Here is an 18,078-nt window from a genome sequence, read left to right on the forward strand (position 1 = left end):
CGCCCTGTAGCCTAGTGGCTGCAAGCACAGTCTCTGGACCTAGACAGCCTGAGCATCAAGTCCTGGCTCTGCCACTCTGTAGCTGTGTGACCTTGACCTGGTGATTTTACCTCCCTGAGCTTTGTTTCTTCCTCTATCAATTGGGGTTAATAGAGTCCCCACAGATAAGCTCTGGACTAAGTAAAAGGTTTGTATGCACAAACTTATTAAAGATGCAAAGGGAGTAGTTATGTTGTGGTTCTTGTTTTATAGAAAAATTAACTAGGATTTAAATAGATACCATGTGCTTGTCCCCAAGGGCTTGCCCTCCATCCCTGCCTTCTCCTGCCAAGTGACTAAGCTGGGCCAACTGCTTATGAAGGCCCTTCCTCTGTCCCAGCTTTGAAATGGCTATTTCATGGAGCCTTGTTTTTTCCCCCCTTTCCAGCCGAGTTACAGCCAGCCACCCTACAACCAAGGGGCTTACAGCCAGGGCTACACAGCCCCACCACCTCCACCTCCGCCACCACCTGCCTACAACTATGGGAGCTACGGCGGCTACAACCCGGCCCCCTATACCCCACCACCACCCCCTACCGCACAGACCTACCCTCAGCCCAGCTATAACCAGTATCAGCAGGTAAGTGTAAGACTGGAGGCTGATGGGCGAAGAGATTTTCAGGAGCCCCACTGGGGTGTGTTCTCGAAAGAGATGGGCGGCCTGCTGGCCTGGCCGCAAGGTTAGCACCCAGCTGGCACAGCCAGTCCTTTTGGTGAGCTGGTGGCTACGATACAGAAAGCAAAGGCATCATATCTGGCCTAGCTGGGCCTCCAGGCTGCTTCAGCACAGTGGCCAGTGTCCACACAGCTTTGTTGGTGCCTGGGCTGCTGCTGTACCTGTCATCTGTGGTCACTGTACCCTGAGGTGGGGTGGGGGATGGGAGGAGGTAGGGTGGGTCTGGCTAAGGGAACCCCTGCGACTGAGTCTGACCTCCCTTTGGGTTTCTCTCCCCAGTATGCCCAGCAGTGGAACCAGTACTATCAGAACCAGGGCCAGTGGCCACCGTACTACGGCAACTACGACTACGGGAGCTACTCCGGAAGCACACAGGGCGGCACGAGCACACAGTAGCCGAGGCACCCCAGAGGCCCGGGAAGCTCCCGCTGGCTTCCTCCACCAGCGCCCACCTCGGCCCCCTCTTCTACCCCACCGGGTCCTGTGGTGCTGGGGGACGGGGTCATCCCAGGGCTGCCCCCTGCCCAGCTTCCCTCCAGCCCTCTGCCTCCCCTCCAAGGGGCTGCTTCTCCCCACACGGGCCAGGCATTTCTCTCTGGATTCATACAGACAACAGTGACCTTTTATTTTCTGTTCGTTCCCCCCACCTCCTACTTTCTCTTCCCTTTCCTCCCTTCTTCCTTTTTGACTAAAGACTTCCTCCCTCTCCCTTGGTCACATGGCGAGGCTACACTGACTGAGGGGAAGGACCCTTTCCTGTCCATTCATCCCCACCCTACTCCAGCCCCTCAGCTTCCTAGCCCCTCATGCAGTTTGTTGTAAATTCTTCCAGGAGCTGTTTTACTGTCTTCTTTTCAGGATTAAAAAAAAAAAAAAATCAAAAACTTAAAAAAAAAAAGAGTTTAAAAAGCAAAATATGGAGGGCGGAAGCAGTGACAGGTTTTTTTGTGGGTTTTTATTTTTTGGTAATTATGCTTTTTTTTTTTTTTTTTTTTTTTTTTTTTTTTTTTTTTTAAATTTTTAGAATTTGACAGTTTTTACTGTGGGTCAGCTGATGATATTTCATCAAGGTAACGATTTCTTTGCTGAGTTCAGGTGACCAAGGAAGATCCACACCCTCGAAACAGAACAACACACACACATGCAAAAACAAAATCACCTTTAACCTAACTTTTTATACGATGTCTCAGTTCCCCAAAACTTTGCACACAAGCTTCTGTGTTGAGTTGAATTGTAACTGCTTTTTGTATTTGGAGAGAGTGTGACTATTGAACTTGAAACCTTTTATTCCAGGTGTCTTGGTAGTTTCTGGTGGGTTTAGCGGGTGAGAGGGAAGGTGAGGGTGGTTAGGGGGATCCTTCCTTTCAGAAAATGATGTTTCTTCCACTGTCTCCTCCCAGAAGTCTCCCAGGTCCTACACCTCAAACTTTTTCTTACCATGTTCCTCTGATTATTTTTACTTCCTGTTGGCCAATGTTTTAACAGAATCTTAACAAACTGCACTTATTAAGAAAAATGTTTGCCCTGTTTTGTTTTCTTTCAATAAATGAGGTGGCATCTCCTGGCAGGAAGGAAGCAGGGTTGAAACGCTGAGGTGTCACTGCAGCTGGCCTTTACTTGGGATGGGGGCCATTTCAAGGGGATATTATTTACTCACTCATTAAACACTGGGGGCTTTGTTCCTGATGCCATTTTTGGTGCTGAAGTTGTGCTCCCTTTATCCTCCTGGAGCCCCTGGTTTAAAATCCACTAGTTCATTTTTAAAGTGGTTCTCTGGTTCCTCATCCCATGGTTGATTCATATTCCCAAGTGCCTTGAGGCATCTCAGAGTAGAAGGCCCAGGGAGAGAGGGGCAGATGGATGGAGACAGGGCTGACTTGTTGAGGGTCATCACTAGGCACTGACTGACCACCGCAGGCCTGGTCTGCGTCTGCGCACTGCACTCTGTTCCTACCTGATCCTCTGTGGTCCAGGCTAATGGTGATTCTAGGGAGCTTCATTTATTCAGCCAGTATATGTTGGTCACCTCTGTGCCTTGCCCATTCTGGAAGGTGCTGGGGGCATGGCATGACCAAGGCATTTCCTCACCCTCATGGGGCTCCCAGTTCCCAGACAAGATGGTGACAGCACTGAGCGGTCAGAGCTGTGGGGGAAGGGAGATTTGGGGTTGAAAGATTATAGAGTGAGCCAGGGCAAGACTTGTCTCTGATTGCATCCCCATGGTTCACCATCCTGCCTCCTTAGCACCTCAGAATTAGTGCATTCCCTGAGCACCTGCTGTATACCTCACCCTCTGCAAGGACCATGCTGGGGCACAGATGGCCAGGTCAGCCTAATCCCTTCATAGATTCTAAGAGCTCTGTGAAGGAGATACAGGCTACAAACAAGCAAGTTCAAGAACTAGCTTCGAAGTCAGGGGTGTGGCATGTGGGTATTAGAAGTGGCCAAGCATGGTGGCCACAGGCTAAACAACCCTAGAGGGCCTGTTACCCTTGCTCATGGAGCCAGCGGGGTGTGCTTCAAATGTGTGTAAACTGCCGGTCCTGTGGGTTCATGTGTGGGGCAACAGTACCCTCTGCTGGCCTCTTCTAGTAACATGTCTAACTAGCCCCTTCCCATCCCGGTGAAGCAAACCAGGACCTCCTTCACTTACAGATCCCAGGATGGTGGAAGCACGATGAGTTCTGTGCTGCTCTCAGCCACAGTCTGGATTACTGCACTGAGCTCTTCATAGGTCTCATGCCCACTTTCCCTCAGGATAAGGAGCTTGAGCTATTTAACTCAGCTTGAGGCACCGCATGGCCTGGCCCCTGGCCAGACTTTGCTGGCTTCAGTTCTTGCTGCTCTCCCTTTGAACTTCAGAGCACTGGTTCTTTCATTCTGGTGAAGGGGTCACTAATCCCTTTTGGAATCTACAGAAGCCATGAAACTCTACCTTGGAAAATGCACATGTATGTAGGATTTTGCATAAATATTCATGAAGTTCTCAAATCCTCTGCAGCATTATGGTCTTCAGGTTGGAATACCTGACCATACATGAGCTCCCAGAACTATCCAGGCCTGCCATCCTCTCTATACCTAGCACAACCTGCAGCCTTAGACCCTTCCCTACCTCTAGTTCTCTTACCCTAAATTCTACTCATCCTTCAGGTTTCAGCTACATGTCCTATCCTTACAGAAAGACCTCCCTGATCCTCCCCAGGTTGGAGTTGGCACCTCCGTTGAAGTTCCCTTAGCCCCGAGTCCATCCCAGCCTCGGCCATTCAGGGTAGTCACTGGTGATGTCTCCTGTCTACCCTATTTGTAACAGGTGCCCAAAGTTGTGTCCCTGCCCATCCCATAGGGTAAAGAGGGACCACGGTTTCCTCCTTCCACATCTGCAGATGCTCTCCATGTCACCCTGAGTCCTGGAACTAAGTGGGACGTTCTACCTCTAATTTCATCATTCATCCCATGCCAGTCAGATTGGGTGTGAAGACAAAAGTAGGATTACAAGATGTGAAGGAATGAAGGGAAATGACTGGGATCTAAACCAGAGCACAGATCCTGAGAGTGCAGCAGCTCCAGGTGGTGGGGGCCACCATTCAAACCATCCACACCAAAATCACGCATGCTAGGCTACTCTCCGACGCCTGTGCTGGGTGCTGGAGTTACAGCAGTGAACAAGACGAACAACGGTCCAGGGCCTTCCTGATATTCCAATTATGTAGCAGTTCAGAAAGGAGAAGTTGAAGCCTCAGGGACTCCGGCACCCCTTTTCTACGCACGCGCAGGGTAGGGCCGCCTCAGGTCCGGAACTTTGGTGCCACGGCACGGCGGAACACCCGGCAAAGGAAATGTGCTCCGGCGGAAGTAGCTGCTGAGGGCGTGGGGTGGAGGTCGGCGTGCGGAACCTGCCCCGGCGGTTGACAATTCGGAGAGAAGCAGGATGGAGGCCGTGGTGACCGCGGCGGCGAGGGAACCCGATGAGGGTGAGGCCGCGGCTGCGTTGTCACTGGGAAATGATTCCCCGGGAACGCCAAGGAGGACTCTTTATAAGGCGACACCTGCCCTCAACCTTACCTGCCCCTTTACCACTATGTCCCGGGTAACCCCTCTCTTGTCTTCAGGCTAACTTCTTTCCTCTTCCTGCCCCGAAATTAATCTCCCACTTCCAGGCCAACCCTTTCCATGTCCGAGGCTAACCCTTCTTCTCAAGTGGCCTCCTTTTTTATGCTAAATCGAGGCTTCCCTTGCCTCAGGCTAACCCTTCCACTGTTGCAGGCTAACCCCTCTCCTCGCCAAGCCCACAGTCCTATCTGCCCCGTCCCCCAGCGTCCTTGCCCTATTTCCATGCTCCCCCAGCGCCCACTTCTCTCCCTTGCATATTCACACGTTGTTTCTCCTTATGTCTTCCTATGTGTTTAAAATGCTTATGTTAGCCCATCTTAAAATTCAATCCTTAAGAAAAAACTCCCATTTTTTGCTTCAGAGTAATCCAGTGTGGGGCGAGGTGTTAATGGGAGGTTGGCTATGAATCCGTAATTGCTGAAGCTGGATAATGGCTATATGGAGGGGTGAGAATGTCATTGTACCATCTACCTTTGTGTATGTTTGAAATTTTCCATGAAAAAAAAAAAACTTTTAGCCTAAAATAAATTCTATCCCTTGACACCGTGCTGCCTTCCAGCCACCATCTATCTCTCTGAAGAGTCACTACACTTCTAGTCTCGATTTCCTCGCCTCCTGCCCATTGCAACTTGCCTTTTACCTTTAGAAACTGCTCTGATTAGTGTCTCCAATGAGTTCCCATCGTGCAGTTAAATCCAGTCACCCCTATTAAGTTTTCTTCTTACTGGACTGCTTGGAGAATTCAATGCTGTTGACCCCTCCCCTTATCTTATAAATTTCCCCTTACTAACTGTGACATCACTCCTCATTGCCCTTCTGGTCTCTTGGGCTGCTCCTTCTCAGCCTCTGTATTAGTTTCCTGTGACTGCTGAAGCAAACTACTACAAACTGGGTGACTTAAAATAACAGCAAATTATTCTCTCACAGTTTTGGAGACCAGAAGTATGAAATCAGTATCACTGAGCCAAAATCAAGGTGTTGGCAGGGCTGCGCTCCCTCAGGAGGCTCTGGGAGAAAATCTGTCCCTGGCCTCTTCCAGTTTCCGATGGCTGCCACCATTCCTTGCCTTGTAGCTGCGTCACTCCAATCTCTGCCTGTGTCTTCACACTGCTGTCTCCTCTGTGTGTCAAGTTGCCCTCATCCTCTCTCTTATGAGAACATTTGTGATTGTGTTTAGGGCCCACCTGGATAATCCAGGATAATCTCCCCATTTTAAGACCCTTAACCTAAATCACATCTGGAAAGAGTCTCTTTTTCCTGTATAAGGTAGTATTCATGGGTTCCAAGGAATAGGGCGTGGATATCTTTTGGGGGGCCATTTTTAGCCTGCCATACCTTCCTCCAGTCCAGTCACTGCTTTCTCATACACACACACACACACACACACTTTTTAGCCTGCCATACCTTCCTCCAATCCAGTCACTGCTTTCTCATACACACACACACACACACACACACACACACCTCTCATTTCCTTCACCCAGACAGGCCAGCCCTTCTCTCCTGAACAAGAAACTCATGTACTGGCTGTCTCTTAGGTGCCTCCCTTTGGATGTCCTTTGGGCCCATCACACCATCACGTCCCAAACCTGCTTCTTATCCATGTTCCTGTCTTGGGGACAGTCAGACGGTTTCCCAGACCAGAGCTCTGAGCCTCATCCTGGATGCCTCCCTCCCCTCCCAGCACTTCAGCCCCATGGCTTGTCCCCACGGGCTCCAGAACATCTTTGTAACCCCCACCACTCTCCCACCCCTTCCTCCACAGCCCCTGGCTGGAGCTGGACTCCAGCTCAGTCCTCTCCTGCCTCAATGATTAAAACCCTCCTGGGAAGGAGATGTGGCTCAAGCGATTGCGCTCCCATCTACCACATGGGAGGTCTGTGGTTAGGTTCTTGGTGCCTGCTAAAGAAGACAGCAAACTGGTGCAATGGGCAGGCTCAGCAAGCTGACACAACAAGGTGACTCAACAAGAGACACAAGGAAAAACATAATGAGAGACACAACAAAAGCAGGGAATGGAGGTGACTTAAGCAATTAGGCGGCTTCCTCCCACATAGGAGGTCCTGGGTTCATTTCCCAGTGCCTGCTAAAGAAAGAAAGTGGATAGACACAGCAAGTGTAAACAATGAGGGGGTGGGGAGAATTTTTTTTTTAATCTTTAAAAAAAAAACCCTCCCTGGAATCCACAGGTTTCACCTATGACCATCACCTCTTCTCTCCTCCCTGTCCCAGCCAAGTGCCCCACAGGACTTGTCTACACTTTGCTGTCTTCACGTATTTCCCACTTGCTGTAGCCTTGCTCCACTTCCCACCACTTCAGGAAGCAGCTCTCACCAAGGTTTGCCCAGTACTCATTTTCGCTGTTATCATTGCTTATATTCTCTTTGACTTACTTGCCTCCCCCATCTGACTGGGTGCTCCCTGAGGGCAGGAGCCAGACTGGATTCATCCTGTGGGTCCTCAGCGTGGCTCAGCTCAGGGCCTCGTATAGAGGCGGCGTCACTGGAGAGTGGCTGGATGAATGTGTGAATGAGTCCAAGCATGAAGGCATATATTCATGACTTTGTGAATAAGTAAAAAGGCAAAAACGTGAATGAGGTGATGAGGAGACCATCTGCCTCACTTCGCATTGCTGGTCCCTCTGCCTGGAACATTCTCCCTGGAAATCTCTTGGCTCAGTCCCTTACCACCTTCAGTCTTAGTCTCTACTCAAATGCCACTTTTTTGGCAAGACCTTCTCTGACTGTCCCACTTAATATTGCAGCTTTCCCCACCCAACTCCACCTACCCCCACTGCCACTCTTCTATTTTATGATATGGCTCTTGGAACCAACTAACACAAAATATATATTTTCAGAAATTACGTTGTTAATTGTCTGTGTCCCACAGTAAAACGTCAACTCGTTGCTGGCAGAGGAATTGACCCCACACCCTGTTTTGTTCACTGTGCCCAGAATGTAGTTCATGCTCAGTAAATGTGAAACGAGTGAGTGACTGGGCCTCTGGTCCCCTTCCACCCAGTCCCCTGGCGCAGTCCCTTTCCCTTCCTCACTCCCATCCCTGGACTAGCAAATCTCCCCTCTTCCCACAGGTCACACAGAGCCCAGTCCTGGGCACTGGGGGGAGCTAAGTTGGACCCCAGTCCCATCCAGGCCCCAGGACCAGGTAGAAGCAGCAGAGGGAACACCAGGGGCCCTGGGTGACAGCCCCCCTAGGACCGAGGAGGCAGCGGTGAGTGCCATGTTGCGTGCTGTGGCCACCAGCCGCCTGCCTGTGTGCAGCCAGCAGCAGGGGGAGCCCGACCTGACAGAGCCGGAGAAGGTGGCCATCCTGCGCCAGCTGTACCACGAAAAGCCACTGGTGTTCCTGGAGCGCTTCCGCACAGGCCTCCGCGAGGAGCACCTGGCCTGCTTCGGCCACCTGCGGGGCGACCACCGCGCAGACTTCTACTGTGCTGAGGTGGCCCGGCAGGGCACCGCCCGGCCCCGCGCCCTGCGTACCCGCCTGCGTAACCGGCGCTACGCTGCCCTGCGTGAGCTCATCCAAGGTGTGGGGCAGAGGTGGGGAGGGAGGGGAGACTGAGACAGAGGCCGTGAGAAACAGGCATGCAAAAGCAGAAATCCAGAGACAGATTTTAGGAGATGTGTTTGGGACAGAGTGGAGACACAGGGAGAGACCGAAACAGAGATGGGAAATGAGGGATAGAGTGAAGTAGAGACAAACGGGAGGGAAAGGCACCGTCAGTGGGCAGGGGTCAGAATCCAGTCGAAGACAGAAAGGCGTGTCTGATACACAGTGCTGTGATAACTGGTTATGCGTGAGGACAGGTAGATCCCTGCCTCGCATTATACACAGAGGCAGTGAAAAAAACCAGGGGGCTCTTCGGTGACACAAAAGCCCCTTGAGCAAGACACAGCATGTGGATGCCACAGAAGGAAACCTTTTCATCCATGGTATGATTAAAAGCATCTTTGGGACCAAGACACCAAAACCAAAATTAACAGAGCAAATGAAGCAGAGGCAGAGTTAGAACTCCGGTAAGGGAGAAGGCACACAGGTGGATACAAGACAGGTGAGACACAGGACAGGTGGGGTCAGGTGAAGGGGGTGGTGAGTGAGGGAATGAGGTTGGATTAGGTGACAGATGTGGGGAAAGTAAGAAGGAGAGAGAGGGATGGAAAGGGAGAGGGAAGGAAGCAGACCTGGGGGGGAGGTGACGGTCTGAGTCAGGGAGGAGGGAAGGAAAGAGTTCAGTGGAAGATGCCAGAAACAGAGAGATGGGGATGGGAAGAAGGTAGAATGGAGGGCAGAGTCAGGGGACAGAGAAGAACAGTGACCCACAGTGTTGAGGGCCCGGGGACCCTCAGGGCCCCTTCCAGTGTCCTTGGCTCGGAAGGCGGGACTCGGGGCAGTGGGCGCTGTGGTCCCATTCCTGCAGGCACAGGCAGCCAGGGCAGCTGTGAAGGACTGGGTTTTGGGGTTGGAAAGCCAGGCCTACCCCAAGGACCCTCTCTAAGGAGAGATGAGATCTGGATGTACCCATTCCCCCATGACGGCACAGCCTCAGGATCTGTGCACTTTCCCACACACCTGATTGTGCACTTGAGTGCACACGTCTTCCTATGAGCGTGATCACATACACTTGCTTGCCCTCAGCGGCCCAAGACCGGGGACCCATATCTGCTCGGGCAGATCCCCCACCCTGAGCCCTCTCCTGGCCCGCATGTCCCTGAGTCCTGTGCTCCCCGTCTCCCCTCCTGCAGGGGGCGAGTACTTCAGCGACGAGCAGATGCGGTTCCGGGCACCGCTGCTCTATGAGCAGTACATTGGGCAGTACCTAACCCAGGAGGAGCTCAGCGCCCGCGCCCCGACCCCTCAGCTCCCCAAACCTGGCAGCCCCAGCTCCCCTGCCTGCCCGCTCTCCGACCTGCTGCTCCAGTCCTACCAGGAGCGGGAGCTGCAGCAGCGGCTGCTCCAGCAGCAGGAGGAAGAAGAGGCCTGCTTGGAGGAGGAGGAAGACGAGGAGGACAGCGACGACGAAGGTGAGCGCCAGTAGCAGGAAGGCCCCGCATTTGGACACCCCCCAATAGGCCTGTCTGTCCCTCTTTTGTGACAACAGGCTGAGCCCCAACCTGCAAGAGCAGATGCGTGGCCCTCCCCTGCCTCCTCCAGCCCTGTGTGTCCTGTCCCTTCTTTGTCCCCACCCTCAAACTGCCACCTCTAAGGTGCCAATGACCCCTGACTTCTGGGCTCTTGCATGTATTGTTCCCTCTGCCCAAGACAGCTTCCCTCTGTCACCCTCACTGCCCTTCACCCTCCAGATCTGACCCTGGTGTGTGGGCTCATGCTCTCTGTAGCACCATGTCATGTGCTCCATGTGTGGCCCAGGAAGGCAGCACGGGGCTGTCAGGAGCAGGTCCATGTGAACGTGTGTTCCCAAGTGCACTCCTCACACCCCACTCGGTGGTGTCGTCCCCCCGCAGACAAGGGGCCCGGCCAAGACTCAGAGGCCTGGGTCCCCGACTCAGAAGAGAGGCTGATTCTGCGCGAAGAGTTCACCAGCCGGATGCACCAGCGCTTCCTGGATGGCAAGGACGGGGACTTCGACTACAGGTGCGCCCGGGCCCCTCCCCCCCCAAGGCCCATGCACGTCCACAGATGGCTTCTCTTCATGGTGCCAGAAGGCCCCAAAATAATCCTGGGACGTGGGCCCTGGGCCTGCACATCATCCGGCTCCACAGGAGGCGGCTGGGTGACCTTGCGGCTCGGTGCCCTCATCTGTAGGAAGAGGAATGAGCAGTGCTGACCCCCAAGTCAGTGTTGATACAATATTGGGGTACTTCCATTCTGCATGGTAAGGTGCCACCACCCAAGCCCCCCCAAGTGTTTCCCAGGCACCCTAAATTCTTCCCTAAGATCCTGGTTGCTTACGCTGCGGGATGAGCACCTGCACAAAGGGGCCCGTGGTCAGTGCCGCTGCACTCCTGCTGCTTGTGTCTCTCCAGTATTAGCCCTGGGGAGGGAGACACCTGGACCACCTGCTTTGGAAAAGGATTTTGCCATCAGGAGAAGCAAGTATCAGAGCCAAAGGCAGATGGCTTTGCAAACGGAGGCAGCCTCTTGCGGGGGTCCCGGCAGGTCTGGCAGCAGAGGCCCTGCTTCAGCTTCAGCCCCAGCAGCTTAGGAGCTGCGTAGTCACAAACACGCTTCTCTGCTTGGACCCTCGGGAGCTCAGAGTAAAACAAGAGTTGTGACCCCCACTGCCCAGCTGCCCGGCTCACAGAGATGTGCCGGCCCAAACGGGTCACTCCCACTCTGGAAGCAGATCTGGCCAGTCCACGTCAAGCTTGGCCTCGCAGAGCCTCGGTCCCACATGCAAGGGGGTTGGCAAAGGGCTTGGGACACAGAACAAAACTCACCAAAGGGTTCCCTGCCTTGAAAGGGTCCCAGTCTCCTGAGGAAGACGGCGTTATCTGGCATCTGGTGGTGATGGGGCCAGGAAGAAAACGACAGCCGGGTCGGGGCAAGAGTGGCGAGGTGGTCAGAGAAGGCATCTCTGAGGCGGAGACTTGCATGAAGTGAGGGGTAGGCCACATAGATTCCTGCAGGAAGCGTTCCTGGGAGGGGGACAGCAGGTGCTGGAGGCCAAGACAGCCCAGGCCGGGGAGGCACCGGGCTGAGGGGTGAGGGCTAGATCTCCTCGGGCAGCGGGCGTGGAGCTGAGCAGCGCCTCCCTCGCTGGCAGAAGGGGTCACTGTGCACAGGTGGGGTTCCCCACCGCGGCATGGTTCACCTTTCGGGCCAGGTCGTCCTTGCCGTCGGGGTGTCCTGCGCTCTCCAGGCCCACGGCAGCATCCCTGGCCTCTGCCCGCTCGACGCCAGTGGTTACAGTCAGAGGGTGAGAGCCACCAGGGCACTGCGGGCCCACGTGTGTCACAGCTCCCAGCTTGTAAAGAAGAAGTCGAAATCCAGATGTGTATCTCTGATTTGTAAAATGTTGCCTTTCTCTTTTTAAGCCCGAAGAGGCTAACCACCTGCTCCGAGGGTCAGCAGCTGCCAGCACACGGCCTCTGGCCTTAGGGTCCCCACACCCTTGACCTGGCCCAGCCCCCTGACGGCCCCCTTCCCCTGCAGCACAGTGGACGACAACCCCGACTTCGACAACCTGGACATCGTGGCGCGGGACGAGGAGGAGCGCTACTTCGATGAGGAGGAGCCTGAGGACGCACCTAGCCCGGACCTGGATGGGGACTGAAGCACCCTGCCCATCCCACCACCCTGACCCTGCTTCCACAGGGAGCGAACCGCAGGCCGGCTCAGCGACTCTCGCCCAGGGGACACCAGGCAGCCCCCGCTGCCACCAGCCTCGCTGGCTCTGGTTCTCATCTCAGACGCCCCCACCTGTTTCTGGGGTTCCCTACCTCTCCCCTCCCCCTGCCCCTCTCTGACCCCTGTCCCCTGCCTCTGTCTTGCTGTTTCTTTGTCTCTGCCATTTCCTCTCTCTGGGTCTCTTGTTTCCTCTGTTCTCCTCCCTCTCTTTGTATCTCCCTGCCCCTCTCTTCCACTCTGCCTTTCTCTGTGCCTTGGGCTTGGCCCCACCACAGGGTCCATCATGAGGGGCTTCCCCTTGGCCCAGGCCAGAGGGGCCCTTCGTGGCCAGAGGGGCCCTTCGTGGCCAGGCTGAGCCCAGTGCCTGAGTAAGGGCTAGGGGCTACGCGGGCCTCCCCCTCGGCCTCCACCTCTCCATGTCCCTGTCCTACTCCCGGCACCTCCTCACCCCTGTAGGTTCCCATCCTCTCCCTGGGGTGGTTCTTTCAGGCAGTCCGTTTCTGTCCCTGTCTGCCTCTGTCCCGTCTCTGTGCCTCCCTATCTCTCAACCTTTATCTCTCTGGGTTCCCACCCCCCACCCCACCGTGGCCTCTCGCCCTGGCTTCACCCCCTACCCCCAGGCTGATTGCTAAGCGATGCAGCTCACGTGGGCAGGGGACCTGGGTGGCTGCCAGCGCCCACCTCTCCCTTGGGACACAGGCTCGGGAGGGGTGGGCAAGGCTAGCTTGGGGGTGGAGAGGGGTACGGGAGGGGCTCTCCTCTCAGTCCCACCAGCCCCCTCTGCCCAGCCACAGTTTTCCCTTCCTTCACTTCCTCTGCCTCCTTCTGTTTATACTCCCCAAATCCACACAGGCTGTTATCATGGGTCCTGAGTCATCCCCCACACATGGCCTGCCCCAGCGTCCCTGCCCCCAGCCAGCCACAGGGCCTGCCCCGCCGAGCCCCCCACCGCCTGGGCTAATGGGAGCCAGATGGCTGCCTGGTGACTCAGCTGCCAGCCGCCGGCCTGTGAGAACCAGGCGTCCCGCCGTCCCAAGCTCCCACGCTGGGCTCATGCTCCCCCAGGAGGCACACACAGAGACGGGAGGCACTGGGGATCCCGAGGCCAGAGAGGTGGGGCCTGGGGACCCCTCCCGTGAGAGGGAATGGCACCCACGCTGGCCAAGCCTGAAGGACCCTCCATGCTGCCTCCCTCCGCACGCAGCCCAGAGGGCAGGGGAGCCCCTGGGACCTCCTGGGATCCCGGCTCCTGACCCTGGGGCCTCACGCCAGTGTGAGGGCTGAGCCTGCGGGTCAGGCAGAATCAGAGCCAGACACAGAAAGAGCAGAGGGACACTGGGTGGGGAGACCATTAAATAATTGTAGCTACTGTGACAGAGCTGTGACATCCTATGCCAGGCCCCTGCAAGGAAGCACACCTCGTTGCCCCCTTTCACAGATGGGTAAAGGGAGGCCCGGGAGGGACACATTTCTTGCTCAAGTTCACATGGCCATCAGAGGTAAATCTGCAACGGGCTCCCAGGGCCACCCAGAGCTGGACAGGGAGCAAGACAAGGGCAGACGGGCACCGTCAGATGCCGTGGACTCTAAGGGCAGCCGAGGCCCTGGGCCCTCAGCACCCTGTGCTGTGGCCGCCAGCGGGGCTGCTGTCCCATTGCCTGGAGGAAGCGGCAGCAGGTCTGGGGCAACCTGGCCCGCGAGACCCTCGGCGTCACCGCACTTGGAAAGACGGAAGAGCCGGAGCCATGAGCGATGTATTTCTCTCAGGTGCTTGGTCTGTGCCGTCCGTGTGTCGGAGCTCTTCGCCTACTTGAGGTGTCAGCCCTTGGTGACAGGCACATTTTTGGCCAATTTATCATTTGATCATTAAATTTGTTTGTGATATATTTTGCCATACGGAAGTATGTCATAGCAAAAAGAAAGAGACCCAGCAATTGAGTCAGAATTAGGGTTAGTCAGATGGAGATGTGAGCCTCTAGCTGAGACAGAGGTGGAGCCCATCACAGGGACGGGATTAGATGAGGAGACAGGAGAGGTGGAGGCGGGAAAGGGGGTGAGCCTCGCCCCCGGCGCACAGCCTCAGAGCAGCTGAGCCTGAAGGGGCTGAACCCACGGCCCCGCGCTCGGGGATGGGGTGGGCGGAGAGGCTGAGTCAGGGCGGGAGGGCCCAGCCAGAGACCCTTCCTGGGCATCCGGCCCCCACCCCCGTGTCTCCCCGCTGCCCTGGCGCCGCCTCAGCCCCTCCCCAGTGTCTGACACCTCTGTGCCTCTTGCCAAAGCTAAAACCAACTCCCTCTTTCCTTGCCTCCTCACTGCCTCTGCCACACTGCCTGCCCCTTGCTAGCCTTTCTCACGGCTTGGCCCTGGCTTAGTCCCAGTCGTTCTTTTCAAATCCCCTCTCTGGGCCCTTGTCTCTTCCTCTTTCCTGTGCCTCTGTCCCGCCTCTCCCTCTAACCTTGTCGCGCTCTCCCATAGCCTCTGAGCTCGTCAAGTCCCTGTCCTGTTTCCCTCCTGCTCCTGCTCCTGCTCTCTGGTTTGCCCTCATTTTTTCCTTCCCCCTCCCTGCTCGCTCTCCCCATCAGCGCCCAGCCGCCCAGCCCTCCCCCCTCTCCTCTCTCCCAGACCCTGGAGGCCCTGCGGGGACATTCAGGCCAAAGCTTCACTAGCAGCCCAAAATGGAGGTGGGTGGCCACCTCACCCCCACCCAGGAAGGGCACAGGACAGGGGCGGCTGGGCTGCAGGCCGCCCTGGCCAGAGGGAGAGTCTGCGCTGTTGGCCCTTCACCCCCGCCCCCAGCACCCAGAGGCTGCGGCCACCCCCGGGCTGGGGCCAAGTAAACACAGCCGCCGGCCGGCAGCCCGGGATATTTATACCGAGGGCTGGGCACGGGGCCAGTGCCCACCGCAGCCCCTGCCCTGCCCTGCCCGCTGCAGCCTGCCCCAAGCCAGCGTGGCACCAGCCAGCGAGGGGACGCGCCACAGATTCCGCCACCACACGGCGGAGGCCAGCGGCGCATCCAAGACACGACACTCCCCTGAAACACCAGCGCGGAGTGCAGACCTGCCCTCGCAGTTGCTTGTGGACACACCCACCTGTGGTGAGGACTAGAGGCCCTCATGGTGACAGCAGGGACCCACCCCGCTCCTCACACTTGCTGAAGCCCCCAGCCCACGTGTGGGCTCACAGAATGCAGACCCCACAGCGGCTGATGTAGCTGCTGAGATGGACACACTCACACAGGCACACACACAGCTAAGTACAGCCCTCTCACAGACACACAAACAGAACAACAGCATGTGTGGTAGAGAAACCATGGACAATCCATGAGACACACACATTAACCCAGAACTCAGACACAAACATCGGGAACTGTTAGAACTCATGTGAGAAACAAAATACACAACACCTCCTAGAAACTCATCTTTCTCACAGGCCCAACGACGTACACAGAAAAAACTCCCACACTTCAAGTCAAACCTCCTCTATGAATGCACAGATTCACACCCAGAAGAGAACAGTTGAAGAGAAAAAATTCCGACACACACCAGCACGCATCCACACAGACTCGCTGCGGCAAACAGCGCCAGGACACAACCCACAGAGTGCATCAGCTTGTACAGCAGAAACAAATCACAGGTGCACATGCCAGACATGCGGCTGTCACATAAACCCATGGAGTCAAACACGTGCCAGCACTGCACTCACACTGAAAACACCCACCCACACCAAACGGTGCACAGGCACCAGGCCGTGTGTTTGACAGAAGTGCAAAATGCCCACCCCATATAGCTTGCAAACTCACGCACATCGAGAGCTTTTGAACACACTCAAGTTCACATTAGAGACATACTGGCACGCTGGATGCCAGAGACTTAGGGGAAGGGGTTCTGTCTCACACACGCACAGGCCCATCTGGGGGAGGGGGCAGGAAGGCCCGAGCTGGCCTGCCCCGGCCCGCTTCCTGCTCTGTAGGGGCCGGATGGGAAGCTGGGGCTCCAGCCGGAACCCAGGCCCCCCACCCATGACTTCCCTCCACCTCCCAGGCTGCCTGCAGGGGCGGGGGTGGGGCTGGGGAGGGCAGCAGGGTGTCAGAAGAAACCCCTGCCCTGCGGCCAGGGGCTGACTGGTCCTGCCTGAGCCTGGCCACAGTGGGGACCCCAGGGGGGCCAAGCGGGGCCACGTGGGCCCCCAACAAGCAGGCGGCCGGGGGGGAAGGTGCTGAGCCGGCAAGTTTTCCTCCCCAGCCGCACCCGCCCTGCTCACTGCCAGCTCGCCCCGCACCCCCGGGGGCAGGTGGGCGGGCCGTGTCACGAAGGCGCCCTGTGCGGCTCTGGGGAAGGCTGCGGGTGTGTGGCCTGCTGGCTGCCACCGCTGCGACTTGCCCTTAGGCCGAGGCATGAGCTGGGCGTGTGAGGGCCGGTCTGTGACCCGGGGGTGTGTCTGGAAGTATGGAAGCGGCTCTGTCTGGGACCCTGGGTGGGACAGCGTGTCTGGGTGTGGCGGGGTGGGCTGCAGTCCGCAAGGCCGTGTGGGACTCCCGGGCTTGAGAGTGTGGGGGCGTGAGATGTCGGAGTGGGGGGGGGGGGGCGGCATGACGTGTCCAGGCTCCGTGAGTGTGCAGTTTGCGGCCGTGACCCCGTGGAGGATGTTTGTGTAACTGCTGGTGGGTCCCTGCCGGCGTCTCCGTGGGTTTCATTTCCTGACGGGCTCTGATGCCGTCGGGTGTGTCTGTGTGTGCACCGTCTCTGAATCTGCGTGGGGGCATGTGCGGGTTGTGGCCCTGGCCCCCAGAAGGTATCTGTGACTCTGTTTTGCCACATCACGTGTCCAGGCGGCTCCAAGGCTGGCTGTGTTTGTGTGCTGGTGACAGCTTCTGTCTGCATCTGTGAACGTGCGGCTGCGATGCAGCCAAGCAGCCAAGCCACACACCTCGGCTCCTGCAGGAGTCTCGTGGACCCAGGGCCCCTGCGGCTCCGAGAGGTGAACATGTTTGTGCGGTCGTGGGGCACTGTCCACCCTGGAACCTCTGCATGCGCGTCCGTGCGTGTGTGTGCATGGTGCGTCGCGCTGCGTCCTCAGGGGCTGCAGCGACTACACTCGAGGTCGCTGTGGCCCTGCATGTGTCCTGTCTGCCTCAGGGCCAGGCCTCAGTGGCATGCACAGCATGTCCCTGCATAGTGAGCTGCCCCAACTCCATGGTCCCAGACCTGGCGCAGAAGGAGCCACCCCATTTCCACCCTGGGCTGAGCTGGGAGGCTCCCAGGGCCCCTCGCCCAGACCCAGTGCCACCCACACCCCTCCAGCTGGCCGGCGAGGGGCCACGTGCACTCACGCTGCCCTGGGGAAGGCAGGGGAGAGAAGAAGGGGAAGTGAAACCTGGAGAAGGAGGGGAAACCAAGAGGGAGAAGAAAGAGGAAGTAGGAGAGAGCTCACAAGCAAGGCCAGAGCGGGGGAGAGAAAACCCCCCTGCTGCCTCCTCACTGTCTCCCTCGCCCCTGTCAGTCTACCCTCAACCACTGGCCAGAGGGGCCCTCCGAGCACCTCAGCCAAATCACACCCGCCCCTGCTCAGAACCTACCAGGCTTCTCAGGGAATTCTCCCTGGAAAGTTCTTACAGGCTCCCCATGCCCTGAGAGGCAGTAACAGTGCAGAGGTTACACATGCAGACCCTGAACTCCGACCATCTGGGCCTGAATCCCAGCTCTGCCACTTACTAGCTGTGTGAGCATCACCAAGTCACTTAACCTTTCTGGGCCCCAGTAACCTCACCTGTGAAGCGGGGATGGAATGGTCTCTAAAGCAGGGGTGGGCTAGCTTTTTCTATAAAGGGCCAGATAGTATATATTTTAGGTTTCGTGGTTCATGAAGTCTCTGCCCCAACTATTCAACTCTGAAGTTGTAGCACAAAAACAGCCACAGGCAAC

General features: G+C 56.6%; 2 protein-coding genes across 6 annotated transcripts in view; both read left to right on the forward strand.

Moving 5' to 3' along the window:
- Window positions 1-1,638, forward strand: part of HNRNPUL1 (heterogeneous nuclear ribonucleoprotein U like 1) — a 36,371-nt gene extending 34,733 nt beyond the window's left edge. For all 3 annotated transcript variants that reach the window (XM_058280292.2, XM_058280291.2, XM_058280293.2), the window contains exons 14-15: window positions 428-619; window positions 995-1,638. In XM_058280292.2, coding sequence (XP_058136275.1) covers window positions 428-619; window positions 995-1,111 — 309 coding nt within the window. In that variant the 3' untranslated portion in view covers window positions 1,112-1,638. The remainder of the gene's footprint in view (window positions 1-427; window positions 620-994) is intronic.
- Window positions 1,639-4,548: 2,910 nt separating this feature from the next.
- On the forward strand, window positions 4,549-14,038 carry CCDC97 (coiled-coil domain containing 97). 3 transcript variants are annotated; one of them, XR_011646362.1, is made up of 5 exons: window positions 4,549-4,686; window positions 7,917-8,372; window positions 9,589-9,867; window positions 10,309-11,410; window positions 11,960-14,038. XR_011646362.1 is itself a non-coding variant. In XM_004479906.5 (5 exons), the coding sequence occupies exons 1-5, from the start codon at window positions 4,644-4,646 to the stop codon at window positions 11,903-11,905; spliced, it is 972 nt and encodes a 323-aa protein (XP_004479963.1). In that variant the 5' UTR covers window positions 4,549-4,643; the 3' UTR covers window positions 11,906-14,038. The 3 variants fall into 3 exon arrangements, 2 of the variants coding, with proteins under 2 accessions (XP_004479963.1, XP_004479962.1); XM_004479906.5 differs by having other exon boundaries at window positions 10,309-10,438; window positions 11,842-14,038; XM_004479905.4 differs by having other exon boundaries at window positions 10,309-10,438.
- Window positions 14,039-18,078: the final 4,040 nt, after the last annotated feature.

Source organism: Dasypus novemcinctus, chromosome 18 (genome assembly GCF_030445035.2).
Source record: "Dasypus novemcinctus isolate mDasNov1 chromosome 18, mDasNov1.1.hap2, whole genome shotgun sequence".
NCBI classification, from domain to species: domain Eukaryota; kingdom Metazoa; phylum Chordata; class Mammalia; order Cingulata; family Dasypodidae; genus Dasypus; species Dasypus novemcinctus.

Coding starts and splice junctions, on each gene's coding strand:
- CCDC97 (XM_004479905.4), top strand. CDS start 4,644: ATGGAGGCCGTGGTGACCGCGGCGGCGAGGGAACCCGATGAGG. Junction 8,373..9,588: donor CCTGCGTGAGCTCATCCAAG/GTGTGGGGCAGA, acceptor CCCCTCCTGCAG/GGGGCGAGTACTTCAGCGAC. Junction 10,439..11,959: donor GACGGGGACTTCGACTACAG/GTGCGCCCGGGC, acceptor CTTCCCCTGCAG/CACAGTGGACGACAACCCCG.